This window comes from Molossus molossus, unplaced genomic scaffold, assembly GCF_014108415.1.
Source record: "Molossus molossus isolate mMolMol1 unplaced genomic scaffold, mMolMol1.p scaffold_m16_p_1, whole genome shotgun sequence".
Taxonomy (NCBI): Eukaryota; Metazoa; Chordata; class Mammalia; order Chiroptera; family Molossidae; genus Molossus; species Molossus molossus.
This window is the reverse complement of record NW_023425344.1, coordinates 177,642,158-177,657,748: the sequence shown is the minus strand read 5'-3', so window position 1 is coordinate 177,657,748 and position 15,591 is coordinate 177,642,158. Positions and strand designations below refer to the sequence as shown.

The 15,591-nt window shown below is 46.3% G+C and overlaps 1 protein-coding gene across 1 annotated transcript in view; it reads left to right on the top strand.

The window, feature by feature from the left end:
- The first annotated feature begins 11,132 nt into the window (after positions 1 to 11,132).
- RASGRP1 (RAS guanyl releasing protein 1) overlaps positions 11,133 to 15,591 on the top strand; it is an 86,806-nt gene continuing 82,347 nt past the window's right edge. The window contains exon 1 of the mRNA XM_036257763.1: positions 11,133 to 11,358. Within this exon, the coding sequence (XP_036113656.1) occupies positions 11,324 to 11,358 (35 nt within the window). The 5' untranslated portion in view covers positions 11,133 to 11,323. The remainder of the gene's footprint in view (positions 11,359 to 15,591) is intronic.

Here is a 15,591-nt window from a genome sequence, read left to right as displayed (position 1 = left end):
CGGGAATCAAACTGGCGACCTCTTGGTGCGTGGGGCATGGGTCGATGCTCAGCCACTGAGCCACACTGGGCTGGCTGACACCATTTCTTAATAACCAGAAGCCACTAACTCTCCTGGAGCAAAAAAACAAAAAGTTGTCTTTCATGAAGGAGCCGGCCATCCCCCAGGGTGGCCTAATCAGGGAGCTGCATTGCCGAGAGTCCACAGTACTTACAGGAGCTAGGACAGTGTTTTAATTTAATTCCTTTTAAAATCAGAAGGGAAAAAATGAATATAATAAGAATGAATGTATAGTAATGAATGTTATCTGGATTAGATTTATATTTATGCCAACACAATCATAAAATATATTTTTAATATATTTGTGCGGAGGAAGGGCCCACACACGTCAGAGTATGGCCCTGCAACTGCACTGAGCTCAGTGTCCCTACGCAGGGCCGAGGCGACTCCTCCTCCCCGCCCCTCCCACTCCTGCCTCCCTCTTGCCCTGCACCCTTCCTCTGGCGGATACGGTACAAAAATCACAGCGACTTAGATTTTTAAGAAGACTGTTTTAGACCAGTGGTTCTCAACCTTCCTAATGCTGCGACCCTTTAATACAGTTCCTCATGTTGTGGTGACCCCCAACCATAAAATTATTTTTGTTGCTACTCCATAACTGTAATTTTGCTACTGTTATGAATCGTAATGTAAGTATCTGATATGCAGAATGCATTTTCCTTGTTACAAATTGAACAGAATTAAAGCATAATGATTAATCACAAAAACAATATGTAATTAGATATTGTGAAATATTTCTTTCTAATTACAAATAAATGAAATTTTGTCTTGAAGCATGGTGTAGCATGGGTAACAGTCTTACTGTAACAGCAGTAAACTACATTGCTACATTTCGCGACAGTATGTGTAAAAAGCCAACGTCAGTGCGAAGGTTGAGATTGCTTCTTTCTCACCAGATCAGAAATTCTCGGGGCAGTCTTTGCAAGAGCACAATGAAGATCCTCTTCCACAACGAGTCTACTTCTGTATTTAGACTTGATAACCAACAAGCTGGAAAACCCTGTTTCACAAAGATATGTTGTTGGACATGGAAGAAGAAGTCGCAACACAGTCTCAGAACAGGATATGACTGCAAACACTTGATCCAGAATTTTGTAACTGACATTGTAGAGAAATCAGTTCTCGCTGCATCGCTGTTAGTAAGTTCAATGAACTCCTCTTGTGCTGTCTCAGGAACATCGTCAACTTTGACTGTGAATGGGCTTCTAGCAAGTGCAAATGGGGTGTCAGGTAGATTTGGAAAGTATGATGAAATTTTGTCTGCAAGCATGTGTAAGTGTTCTGTCACAGAAATTATCATCGTAATCCTTTTGTCTGGTTCAATGTCATGTTCCTCAAAGAAAGCAGATAAGGTAGGCAACATGTAAATTTTATTTTCATCCAATTTTGTTTGCCAAAGCTGAAGTTTCATTTGGAATGATCGGATCTTTTCAGACAAATGGAGGCATGTTGCGTTTGGTTCTTGCAGTGATAAATTTAACTCGTTGAAGATGGCAAAGACGTCAACCAAGTAAGCTATTTTCTGCAGTTCATTTTTATTGCTGAAAAGCTCTTCAAACTACAGTCTTGCTTTCTGATTAAAAAACGTTTTGAGTTCATCATGAAGCTCAAAAACACATTTTAAAACTTTTCCTGTCAACAACCATCTCACTTCAGTGTGAAATAGCAGAGCATTGTTTGGCACATCCAACTCGTTGCACAGGTGTGAAAACAGTCAACTGTTTAAAGTGTTTGCCTTGCCCTGGCTGGTTTGGCTCAGCGGTTAGAGCATCGGCCTGCCGTCCCAAGAGACCTGGGTTCGGTTACCGCTAAGGGCATGTACCTGGGTTGCAGTTTGTCCCCAGCCCTTGTTGGGTTGTGCAGGTGGCTACCACTTGATGTATCCCTTTCACGTCGATGTTTCTCTCTCTCTCTTTCTCTCTCTCCCTTCCACTATCTATCTAAACAAAAAAATGGAAAAATGTCCTCAGGTGAGGATAAAAAAATTTTTTTTAAATAAATAAATAAAGTGCTCACCTTTACAAAATTGACAGAAATTATGACGCTTTTCATTACTTCTTGTAACTCTTGTGGCAGTGTCTTTGTTGCTAATATTTGCTGATGAATCATACAGTGAGTTCCGACGACTTTTGGTGACTCATTCAGTGCCAAACGTTGAAATCCAAATTGACATCCTAGCATAGCTGGAGTACCATCTGTGCAAACACCACAAACCTTTCCCAAGAGATCTTATGCTCTTTCAGAAATGAACCAACTGTGTCAAATACATCACGTGCAGTAGTTGTTATTTCAAGAGGTTTGCAAAAAAGAAACTCATCTTTAAAGTCACCATGATTAATATACCTCACATAAAGCAGTAACTGTGAACAGTTTGCAACGTCTGTAGACTCATCAATCTGGATGCTAAATATTGGAAGTGGAGCAGATTTAATTTCCTGGATTACCTCATCAAGAATATCAGCAGGCATGTCATCTATTCTTCTGCAGACAGTGTTGTTAGATAAGGTATTGCACTTGATTTTGTAACAAATTTGTCTCCAATCATAACTCGAACAATGTCTTTGGCCGCTGGCAACAGTAAATCCTCAGCAATGGTGTGAGGTTTCATAGCTCTGGTGATTCTGAGTGCCACCAAAATATGAAGCTTCAACAGCTGCTACATTTTGTTTGTGGTACTTGCCACCAGTGTCAAGTCTGGCTTCCTTGAGTCAATCAGCGTTGCTTCTAAAATAGTTGGTATGCTTGCTGGCAAAGCTCAGATGCTTGCTCTCGAAATGGCATTTTAGTTTGTTTGGCTTTATAGATTCGGCTGATAGAAATTCACAACAAAAACACATTGTGATTTCTCAATTCCTGCTGTAATTATTGAGGTAAAACCATACTGTAAAAAATCTTCCCTATATATTTTTTTCTTAATGTTCTTCTCCACATGATCCATTGTCATGGGATGGTTTGCTAATGAAAATAATATATAACAATAGCTTTAATAATACAAAAGATGATACATGGCATGGTTTAGCCAATACAGTTCATTAGAGTTTCCTATGATTTACCATTCTCTGTGTTTGTTTGTTTGTTTGTTTTTTACATACCTGTTACTATCACAAGGGGGCAGTATTCACATCAACCACAGCTGAATATAAAAAGGCCGATCGGCATCCAGATTAAGTTCCCATGGTACAGATATTCTTTTGCAGTAGTTGATGAATTTACAGTACATGATTTTACATTTACCCAGTAATCATAATTCATGAAGTATTGTTTTACCTCCAATACTGCTGCTTTCAACACAGTAGCTGCTTTTAACAGAGTAGCTGCTTTCTACATGGTAGCTGTTCTCTACACATGTGTGACTGGTCCACATAAGTACATTATGGCGCCAACCCTGTCACATACACCTGTATTTGTATGAGGTGTATGTGATGGGGTTGGTGCAATAATGTCATCATGCCGGGTACTCGTATGTGGGCGTATCTGCATGTGTGAGGACCCGCCTGAAGATGGATAGAGGAGTGGTGTCTCGGTTCCTAAGACCATCAGAAATATGTGTTTTCTGATGGTTTTAGGCGATCCCTGTGAAAGGGTAGTTCAACCCCCAAAGGGGTCATGGCCCACAGGTTGAGAATCGCTGTTTTAGACAATCGCCAATACTGATTATATATAACTTGTCTTCTTCTGTTGTAGTCTACCCAAGATTTGGGCACCACCCCCACCCAGATACAAACTTACCACCTCAAAGTGGTAATGCTGCAGCGGGATCACAGCTGCTCGGGCCAACCTGAGACCCAGCTAGCGGTAGCCTTTTGCACGGAGCAAAGACTCACTTTGAAGCACTTGAAAATCACACACTATGGGGACTCACTGGAATTTCACAACATGTGGCGATGCTTTTCACTGGTTAATTTTATTTAAAATCAATGAATCTGGCGTCCTATCTTGATTGGCCAATAGGTCTCTGTCCACACTGAAGCCAGGATGTGGCCTCTGCCAGCTCACACTTGGTTGAGAGTCGTGTTCTGAGTTTGATGCAGGATGAAAAGCAAGAAGAAAGAAGGAAGAAGAATGCAAAGGGGAAGAGGAGGAGGAGGAGGAAGAAGAAAAAGTAGGGGAAGAAGAAGGAGAAGGAGAGGGAGAAGAAGAAGAACAAGAAGAAGAACGAGGAGGAGGAGGAGAAGGAGGAGGAGGAGAAGGAGAAGGAGAAGAAGAAGAAGAAGAAGAACAAGAAGAAGAAGAAGAAGAAGAAGAAGAAGAAGAAGAAGAAGAAGAAGAAGAAGAAGAAGACAATACAAAACAAAAAAAAGACCGTTTTCTTTTAGTAAATTTTGGCTATCATTTGGATGGACTCGGAAATTACTTCGAACAAAATATTTGAGTCAATCGCCAATTAAACATGAGCACAGATCAATCTTGATCTATACTTGCAGCAAATTTAAGCGTTCAGGTTTGTTTGCTTTTTTAATCAACACATTTCTCATTTTCATGATGCTCTCTTGGTGTGAAGCAAAGTCTGTACTCAGGGAACAGTTCCCACAGGGTTAAGACACACCCTCCCTAGTGGGGCTTACAGAGCTTCCCTTCCACTTCCAAAGCCGGGGGAACATAAAGACGACTCTATCCCAATTTATCCTTTCCTAAGGCTGCTTTCTGGCCACAGAGTTTCACTTCCTATTTCCATGACAAAGAACCAGACTGAATTCGGAGATACTTACGCCCCGCGTGGGCAGGGAAGGTTGGGCTTGGGCAGAGAGGAGAGGGATATCAGAACGCCACTGTCAAAATCAAGAGGTAAAATGCTTGCAAATTGCCTGTGAAATGTCCTACTTCAGTAGTTCTGAGACGCCGGTAAAGTATGACCCCCTCTACAGGGAAAGAATTGCTTCTAGACCCCTAAGGAGTAATCTGCAGATGATCCTAGTTTGAGAAGCTCCCACCCATATTAATTGACACTGATTTTTCTCCCCTGCACACATGCACGTGTATCTTTTGATACTCAGGAGTTTTCGTTTCAATATTATGCTTATCACAGTACTTTTTAAAATGCATATTAAACAGTTTTTGTACGCAGAAAACCACATCCTTGGGCTGGTCCAGGCCATTTGAATCTTTCTATGAACTTTTTTTTTTTTTCCAGCTTTTACACACATGTCCTTGTAGGTGTTAAGTTATTAAGTAGTATTAATGCTAGTATAGTGCTAGGTGCACACTAGGGGTTTTTTAAATAGTGGTTGCATTGCTGACCTAGCTTTAGCATGTACATGACAGCTGCTCGGTGGCACCGCAGCCATCGACAAGAAGCCCCGCTGGGTTTCCTCAGCAGCACTCATCTCGAGCTCCCAAGACCAACCTTGAGCGTGGTGTTCGTTGAATCATATCTAAAGTGGGGGGAGGGATCGAAGGAGCCCAAGGGACTCTTCAGGGTGTAAAGCTGGGGTGGGGGGCGTCTGGCCTGTGGGCATGTAAGGCCCAGGGAAATCAATACTGGCTAACATCACACGCCTCACCAAATTACACTGACCAACTATAGCAAGCTAATTGTTGAGTTGATAACTTTTTGTTTTGTATGGCCCACGAATGATGTTATAATTACCAAATGACCCTTGGCCGAAAAAAAGGTTCCCCTTCCCCTGGGGTAAAGCCTCTTGGATTCTGTAAAGGAAATAAGATTAAGTCAGATTTGAGAAACTTATTTATATCTTGATGGGGGGGAGGGGTCAGAATTAAGTCTTGGAGCTCAGCAGAGCTCTCCGCTCTTCTCTTCCTCACCTCTGCGTCTTCCTTTTTCTCTGAAACACTTCCTTCTCCTCTCCCCACACTTCTGTTCATCTCACCCTTTGCCCCTTAACCTACACACTTCACTTCCTCTGAGAAGCTGGCTCCCCATCAACCAAGAACTAGGGACCTTGGACGTGATCACACAGCACTTAGGAGGTTCCTGAAACACCCGGCTTGTGTGTGCACAACCTGGCACAGAGTGATCGCTCAAAATAGTAGCATGTCGTCAGTGGTTACTACATGCTGGGGGTAGACCATGTCCATGGAATCATTGGCAAAGTTCCATGGGGCAGGCCTTGTTAGGACCCGTTTTTACAGACATAGAAACAGGCTTAAAGGAGTTAGCTCGCTCTAGGCTACATTACTAGGAAGCACTAGGGCTGAAATTCAAAAGCAATCTAACTGCAGAGCATTCGACCACTGTGCCATTCTGCCTCCCAAGTGTTTGTGAAAAACAACCGTTTGATATTTTTTAAGGTTTTATTTTATTTTATTTTTTTAATTCTCGCTTGAGGATATGTCTTGAGAGAGAGAGAAAGAGAGAGGGAGAGAGAACATTGATGTGGGAGAGAAACATTAATCAGTTGCCGAACTCACAACTTGGGCATGTGCCCTGACCGGGAACTGAACCCAAAACCTTCTGGTGTGAAGAACAACGCTCGAACCAACTGAGCCACACAACCAGGGCTTGTTTCATATTTTCTATAAACTTGAACAAAGCAAATTCACCAGCAGCTCACTTTTGCCTGCTCCAGCCTCTGGTTTTGTAAAGCCTTTCAGATCAGAATCAGAAAGTAGAAAGTTTGCTGCTGTAATGATTCAAACTAGGATTTATTTATTGAATAATTGCATGCACATAACACAAAATTAAAATTACAAAAGGGGAAACAATGAAAAGTAAAATGTTCCCCTACTCAATACCACCTGGTTCCCATTTCCTGAGGTAACTATGGAGATCTATTGTTATCATGAAAGGTAGACCTAGAGCTGTATTTTATCAACTATGATCCCAACCCAGTAATGGATCATTTCAGTGGATCCTGACCAGCATTTATTGTTTAATGTCATTAAATAAAATTTAAAAAGACTTGGTAGGGTCAGAGTGGACCACATGTAGTAAGCAGGATAAATGTACATCTTGAGTCAGAGTGTAAAGTGTGAGTTGACTGTTCTTACCATGGAGCAATGTCCGAAACAATCTGAAAGCCACCAACCTGGCAGACCCGCCCATGTGGAAATTATCAAGGCGCTTCCACCCCGAGCCTTCTGCCCTTACTACCCGTGAGCCACTTTGGGGTGCAGCAGCCGAGCCGAGCGACCCTATAGAGCAGAAGTGAGATTTTACACCTCAGCTCTTCAAGCCTTCCAGGGACCCCCTCCTACTAGGAGTAAAAGCCATGAGACAACATGTATTTCTGTTTGTTGTGTTAGCATCCTAAAAAATTTTATCCAAAATCGAATTTGATCACATTTGAGGCCAATCTAACTGAAAATATGGGCTCCGTGGTGGGACTCTGGCAGGGACTTCACGAGACAGGCAGCGTCCTTCAACGCAGCTGGAAACAAGAATGGATATGCACGGTGAGGGCCTCTGTATAGGATGACCTCTCTTAAAATGTAATTTTAAGGACAATCATAAAAGCCCTTTGGAGAATCCTGGGCATACCTCAAGGAGACAGACACTTCCCAGAACGACTGGCCCATAGCTGGAGAGACCCAGAGTGGCCTGCTGCTGCGCCCATGAGAAGATGCCAAGGACAAAGAAACAAGCAGGCACCAACCTCGTGCCCACAACCTGCAGGTATGGAGCAAACGGAGTCGCTTCTCATATAGGAAGTTCCTCTAGCGTTGGTCCAAGGTGAGCAGCAGCAGGAACTCAGTTTTCAATGTGAGGCTAGGTGGGACAGCCAGTCCCAAAATAATGAGGCCACTTCTGTCTGTCTCAGAAATAGGAGCAGCACTCAGCAGGAGAGTCAAGGATGGGGCCATGCCCCTTCCCTCCTGTCCTTCTTCATCTCTCTCTACTCTCCCCTGGAGCTCTGTGCCCCTCGATGTGGCAGCTTTGTTCTCACAGATCCATATGGGGGCCCCAACTGGAATATGTCATAGTGTCCCCATAGGGCAGGAGTAACCCGACTCTGAAGTGGTGGCTCCCAGAAATCAGAGTGTAAAACTATGGTGTGTTTGTTTATTTGTTGACTTGGTTACTGTCTGCTTGTTAGATATGTAAGTTCTTGTGAACAAGGATCTTATCTATCTTGTCCTCTATCAGATTCTCAATGACAAGGACAGCATCTGACACCAAGTAGGCACCGGTGAATATATGAAAGAATACATGGTAGACAACAGAGTGGAAGCTGTGGTAGCCAATAGGCTCTCAAAGTGCAATAGTCATCAGGCAGATTGTGAGAGGTGAGTCTGTACACCTCTGCACCGGGGAGGCAATCCTTGTGTGCCGTGTAGGGTGACTTGCCAGTTTGACAAGTGTTTGGTATAACTGTGCCTTTGTGTGTTTACCAGATGAAAAGAGATGGTGGGCAGAAGGAAGTACACAAGCAAAAACACCAAGGCTTGGGGGGGCCCAAGACACAGCAATTACCAGGAGCGACCAAGGTGCAACCTAAGAGCTCAGGTGCCTGGAGGGCTTGACTGGAGGCCAGACCGGACAGGTAAGACTCAGCCGTGAAGATGCACAATGTTAACAAGTTTGCACTTTATTCTGTCGGCAACTGGGGATTCCTTGGCAGTTTGGAAGCAGAGACATGACATGATCATGTGTATCTAAAAGCAACATGAAAAAAGGGATCAGAGAAGAGGAGGTTCTGTTCCTCGGGAGGCCAGTTATGAAGCTAGTACACATGCCCAGATTCTGAGATGATGGCGGCCGTGACCAGCATGTGGCTGTGAAGATGGAGAGGAAGTACTGCGGGATAATTAAATGAGGGGACCAGTTGGAAATGTGGATGTGGATGTTAGGTATCGAGGTGGTACATTCAAACATTAGAGTCACATGGGTCCTGTTGAAGTTGTGGAAGAAAATAAAAACACCTGATGTGAGTAATGGATCATTTAGAACATCTGATGAAAACAGGTGTTTTAGTCTCAGAGGCTTCAGAACACCCACCAAAAAGCCAAATAAAAGTCCATGAACATCAGTTATGAACGTCTGATTGAAAAGAAATGACAGAGAGAGCCCCATTGAATGTCCTTCCCCAAGGGGCAGGCAGAGGTTGGTCCCCAACCTTTCTCAACGGCTACAAAGACATTTACTACTGCCCATCAAGAGGTTAGAGAAGCAGAAGAGAGGATAAGAGGAGAGAACGAGAGAAAAGAAAAACATTGTTCTTGAGGTCAGAGGCACCTCAGACAACACCACAGGGAGTAACCACATGGCAAAGATGAGGAAAGATATGGAGCTAGCTTCTAATTGTTTAGATGTCTGGAAAAGACAACCTGCTCAAGGAGCAGCAGCAGCCAGAAAGCCTCATCAAAGAACTCAGGTGGGCGGAGAAACAGACTCGGGTGCAAGTGGAGTGCAGAGCTCTCAGAAGCCGGGAGAAGGAAGCTTCCAGGCCAGAGCTTGCTTTCTTTACAAAACTCAGCAAGGCTTATTTCTTGAATAAGACTGCCGATGGATAGGTATGTGCAACTGCTTACATATGTGCTTAGTATTGTGTGTATTCACCAAATAGCCTATTTACATATACACATATTTACATATTGTTATGTATTTACAGAAATATATGTTTATCCATTTGGCATACAGGCATACAGTGTAATTCTGGAAGAGCATTATTATTTAATATTTATTAAACATTCCCATGCCCCTTCTTTATATATGCTGTGACTCAGGACTTGGTTCTTCCTATTGCCCAAAGTTCATGGGGATTCCTTAGAGAAATTTCTTTCTGGTCTCAGTATCAAGAAGAATTGATCTTCTCTTGAACGATTTTCTTTCTTTTCTTTATATATTTTTGTCTTGCATGTAACAGGAATTGAATTTTAGGTCAGTCTTCCCTTTTGAATTTGACTGTTAGAAATCCAGGAGACACGTTTTTGTCCCACTTGTAGCAAATGTAATGGACTCTATAAGGTGTAGTTTTTGAAAACGATGTTCGTGTTTGGCTCCATTTAATTTACCATATTTTTCACTGTACATTTCACATACTCCTTTTGTAGATTATGTACGTAAGCTATCTTGAATTCTTCTTCTTTTTTTTTTAGGACAAGATGGCATATAAATATAAGGCAATGTATAAATGAAGTTGCAGAAGGAGGCTTTGTGGTCAAACATCATGGCTGGGCTCTTACTGTGGCTGGAGTTATGGCATGTGACAATAATGGTGTGTGATCAGGACAGTCCAAGAGTGATTACAGGGAGTCAGATCTCATCCCAGTCATAGTTCTCCCTGCTGTTTACTAGTTGTGTAATGGAAGGCATATTATTCTCTAAGCCTTATTTTCTCATCTTTAAAATAGGGATCTCTTGGTATTTGGGGGAGATGGATTAAATTAGGCAACTCATAGAAGGCACTTAGTAAAACGCACTCAGTCAACATTAGCTGTTCTCATCACTTGCAAGCAGGGGTAGGCCGCCATTCCTGGCCAGGTCTGCTGTCACAAACTTCTCTCCACCCATCCCCACCCCGTCCCCCTCTCTCCGCATCTCTTACATCTACAGATACCAGGCAGCTGCCTCCCACCACATATGCATCACGCCCCCAAAGCGCACCTCCACACCCGCCGCCTCTTGCACGGCACAGTGCACATAGCTCCAGCCCAGTCTTGACAATTGCTACCAAGAAGACACCCAGAGGTGCAGGCTACGGCAAATCAACAACGTTGTTATAGTAGTTCCTTACCCCGGCCCGGCCCTGAGCTCTGATGTATACAAAAGAGGCCTGCGAGGGCGCAAGGGGTGCTCAGGAGCCAGGGCTGAAATGCAAAAAGGCAGGGGGCCGGGGAGGAGGGGAGTGTTTCCCCCGAGAGTCGCTGGGCGCAGCCAGTCCCCTTGGGCGCACACCTGCTGTCCAGGGGCGGGTTTGGTGGGATCCGATGCACCCGGAGCCTCCCCAGCCCTCCAGCTCCCCTTCTGACCGCACCCTCGGTCAGGGAGAGGTAAACGGCCGGGGCAAAAGGCGAGAACTGGGACGGGCGCCGGCCTCCGGGCACTACCCGGTACTGGGGGCAGGTTTCAGCAAAGAGCTGTAGAGCGCCACACATTTCCTACGCCGATAGCATCAGCGGCGTCAGGTGGTTCGTGCCGGCGAGTGAGCGCGCGCGGTGAAAGGCGAGAGGGCGCGCGCGCACAAAGTTTGTGCCTGCGGGTGCGCGTCGGGCGGGCTCGCCCGGCTCCGGAGCGGCGGGTGGGCGGCCCGGGCGGAGAGCCCCGGGGCGGAGGGCCGCGCTGGCGGCGGCGGCGTCGCGATGCGCCCCGCCGAGCCCGTCCCGCCGCGCTAGGTGAAGCGGCTCGACGAGCGCGGCCGCGGCCATGGGCACCCTGGGCAAGGCGAGAGAGGCTCCGCGGTGAGTAGGGGCCCCAGCCCTCGGGCGCGCCGGTTCCCTCCTCGGGGCGGGCGTCGGGGTGAGAGCAACCTCCTGCGGCCTCTCGGGCGTAGAAAGTGGGGAGGACAACACGGGCGCCTCCTGTACGGGAAGTCGCTGGCCACTGTGGGGCTGGAGTCTCAGCTGAAGTCCCACGCGGGCGGGGGACACACGCGCAACAGAAGGACGCGCCTGCAGTGCCCAGCGCGTCGCCCCGGGGACGTGGGGACGGGGGCTGGGTGGTGTGGTCCGCGCGGCCAGAGGTCGCCCGGCGAGCTCCGGAGTTGCGGGAACCGACCTCCTCCTGCAGCTCCTCGCTGCCACACACCTGGGATTCCCACTCGCGGACTTTCCCGATCGCCTGCACCTGCTGCGGGCGCGGGGCTCCGGCGTCGCCACCTGGCGGCCTCTGCCGGCCCTGCGGGTCTCGGGGAGGCCCAGAAAGGGCAACTGCGCTAGTGGCGAACAAGCAGAAGTCAGCGAACCCTGTAGCTTCTGGGTGGAAACCTGTATTCCCCTCCATCCCACTGTGCTGCTAGATGGTTTGAGAGGGTCTTGGAGTGAGAGAAGATGAAGAGTGAGAGTGAGTGACAAAGCTCTTGTCAGGAGAAAGAGGCCTGGAGGGGCCAAGCAACTTTGAATTTGTCCCCAAAGGGCCCACCCGAACCGGACAACTGCCTAGACTGCAGCTTGGGCTCAGCATAGGGCTGGGCACGTTGTGCACTTACCACCTCCGTCCACAAGGACTCGGGTGTGACTGCGCCGTGCCAGCCTGCACAAGCATGCCCAGAAGAGGCAGGAGGAAGCTTTGTTCTGATGGACGTTCCAGAGCTAAAGGTTCTTACCCTTCAAGCACCCAGCCCTGTATGCCCGAGTGTCCAGCACTGTAACTTGCAGTGGATTGAGGGGAGGGGCCTCAGTAGGTTCAATTGAGTCATTATGGGGATGGGGAATGGACAGGACTGGAAGGAATCCTCACTAGAAGCCAATAAAAGCCACCTTCCACTGCAAAGAAAGCCATGGAAGTTTCCCTGAAAAGTTGACCCTTCTGTTGTGACCTCATGGAGGTTACCTGTGTCCAGAGATTTCACTTGAACCAGTTCCAAGTTTTGAGTCTCCCTCAGCAGATTTAATGGGGCCTTAGCCAATTTTAGCCTCATAAAACACCTTCAAATTAATTTGTTTCTCTCAGGTTTTTGTGTATGGGGTGTGTGTGTGTGTGTGGTTTGTTTTTAATTCTCAAGGGAATTGGCTACCATCCTTTAAAGAAATGCCTTTGAAGACTAGGGGCTCTTTGTTCTGTGGATTAAAACACTTTCAAGACCTGTCTATAATGAAGAATTTTATAAATCCTCATCTATAGCCTTTTCACCAGAAGAAACCATTTTTGAAGGTTTGTCACAAAACAGCCAGTCAAAATGCACAGCAGAAGGGCTGAGCTCCCAAGGTTATGGTTCAGATAACCCCCATCTTCCTAGACCTCTCAGGTTGAAATTTGGGTTCTAGTAGTTTCTCCCTGGTTCCTCATGCTCCAACCCTCAACTCTCTCTGGGTGCCATAGTTCCCAGTTTGCATCTCTCTCCCTCCCCCCTCTCCCTCCTCCCCCTCCCTCCCCCCTCTCCCTCCCCCTCTCCCCCCCCTCCCTCCCCCCTCCCTCCCCCTCCCTCCCTCCACACACACACACATACACACACACACACATAACCACCACCACCACCCACAAATACTCCCTTCAGTTTCTTTCTTTCTACTTGAATCTACCCCAGTCCCTTCTAGTTCTGTTAAAAGCTTCTCACCTTATGAGCCCAAATGGTTTCCACTACTGCTGACATTACTAGATTTAGAACCAGGGCAGTTTGAAGAGTCTTCAGTGGTCAGTGCCACCGACTGAGAGAGAAAGTGGAATTTTCCTTGTGTGCCCAGCTGAGAGGCCAAGGCAGACACCTCCTGGCCCAGAGGGAAGAACTGTCTGCGGAGGCTCAGCCTCTGGTTGCAGGTGCCTCTTCTCCAGGAGCCAGGGAGAGGTACCGTGGAAAACCCAAGAGAAAAAGAGACTTGTACTAAGAAGGATTTTTCTCTTTCCCAACTCTATTTTGGGTGGAGATCTTAATGGTAAAAAGGCAGCCGCTAAGGCAGAAAGCTGATGAATGCCAACACCTGACACCCAGCCCCAGGTTTACAAATTGTCAGTGCTTCCTAGAAGGAGGGAGCCCAGGTGGGGAGCAAGACATGGGCACAGGAGACTGGCTTCCACCTATCTCTGTACTGGCCGCCCATCCCACTGCCCCTCTGAACCTGGACCTCCACACCACTAGGTGAAGGGTGTGGAAGATGACTCTGAAGAGTCCATGCAGCCGGGGGTCTGAGGACGCTTCCCAGGATATGCAGGAGTAAGGCCCCAGATTCAGCCTTTATGTTATCAGCTCTGCTTTAGGAGAATGTTACTTTTGTCTTTTTTTTTTTTTCCTTTATTGATTTTAGAGAGAGAGGAAGTGAAATGGAGAGAGAGATAGAAACATCGATGAGAGAGAACATCGATTGGCTGCCTCCTGCATGCCCCCCACTGGGGGTCAGGCCCACCACCTGGGCATGTGCCCTGACCAGGAATCGAACCAGCAACCTCTTGATGCATGGGTCAATGCTCAACCACTGAGCCACACTGGCCAGACGTTACTTTCGTCGTAAGTTGAATTGACCTTTTCTGCCTCTCTGGCTAATTCTGATGTGGTGCAAGGTGCACGGTTCCAGGCACAGTAAATATTAAGCAAATAGAGCCAGAGAGGCGCACAGTACAAATCCCAGATCTACCACATGTGACTTGTACTTGGCTATGTCATGTAGCCTCTTTTAGACTCTGTTTCATCATCATGGAATAGAGAAAATCTTTCTGGGGTTTAAGCTTTAAAGACCCTGTAAATCCCCAGCACAGTGCCTGTCATGTCACAAGTACTCAATTCATGGTGGCCATTATTGTTTTCTCTCATTTTCAGATACTGATCTGATCTGGGGCTATCGTAGGCCCTGGGTAAAAATCAATAATGGCCAGAAGTCCTGTAACACCCACTTAATCTTTTAGAAATCACTGCCTTGGGCTACCTGATAGCCAGTTACTAATTCAGTTTCATCGGGACCACCCTAGGTCAGAACAGAGCCCAGCACCCTGGAGCTATTTTGAAATGCACCTTGAAGGGCAGGGTGTCCCTCCACACGCTGGCTGTGCACTGCGTGGCCCCGCGGTTCAGTAGTCTTTTCCCAGGCTGGTTTCCCAAATTCCATGTGTGCACCAGCACTTTATTTTGATCTCAGCACTAGTTCAGCCCCTTCTGGGTGAAATTATATCTTGTCCGAAACTTTCCCCAACACCCTCCCTGCAGCTGGTTCTCCCTTCTCTGGGAACATTGCACTTCATACCCTTGATACTCACAGGAAGTTTAGGATTGATAGAGTTATTTTTTCATGGTCTGGGTCTGTTTCTCCAACTAGATTTTTGTATTAAAGGACTTACAGATGACCTTCATACAACAACAAAGGACGTAAAGAGCATGTTTTACAGCTTACAGATGGGCTGTCCTACCATCCTCTCTCACCCCTCACAGTGTCTCACCCTGGAATAAGCACTTACTGATTAATTGATGCCATCATGTCTGCACCAAAACATACAGTGAGTGGCAGCTGAAGTTATGGATCTGGGGTGTATTTCTTTTTCCCTTTTTTCTTCACTCCTCTTTGTAAGCTACGAAATAAGCAGAGCTCAGTAGGGAGAGGAGAGTTAACGATATGCTCAAAGAAGTGACCAGTAATGACACCCATCACTAGTGAACCTTCAAAGATAATAAAAGTGTGAGTGTATGTTCATGTTGTTTAATGGGAGGGAAAACAAAATGCTTAATTAACCTTCATGTATCATTTTGCAAACAACTTGACTTGTACTGAGAGGTCATGACCATAGGTAAAGCTAGGTGAGAGTGGACAAAGGTGGCCTATAGGACTTGCCACATACAGGTTTATTCGTTTGGGTTCAGTTCTGAAATAAAACTCCCATGAGCTCTGCCCCTCCCCCAACCCCACGATAGGTAAGGACCCAAGTATGGACTTGATGGGATGATGCTTAATGATAAAAATGACTCATAATGATTACCTGGATTATCAATAATGAAAAACAGAATCTTAAAACCCACCAAGATGTGTGAGAAAGGCTTTTGCATTTTGGCTTTT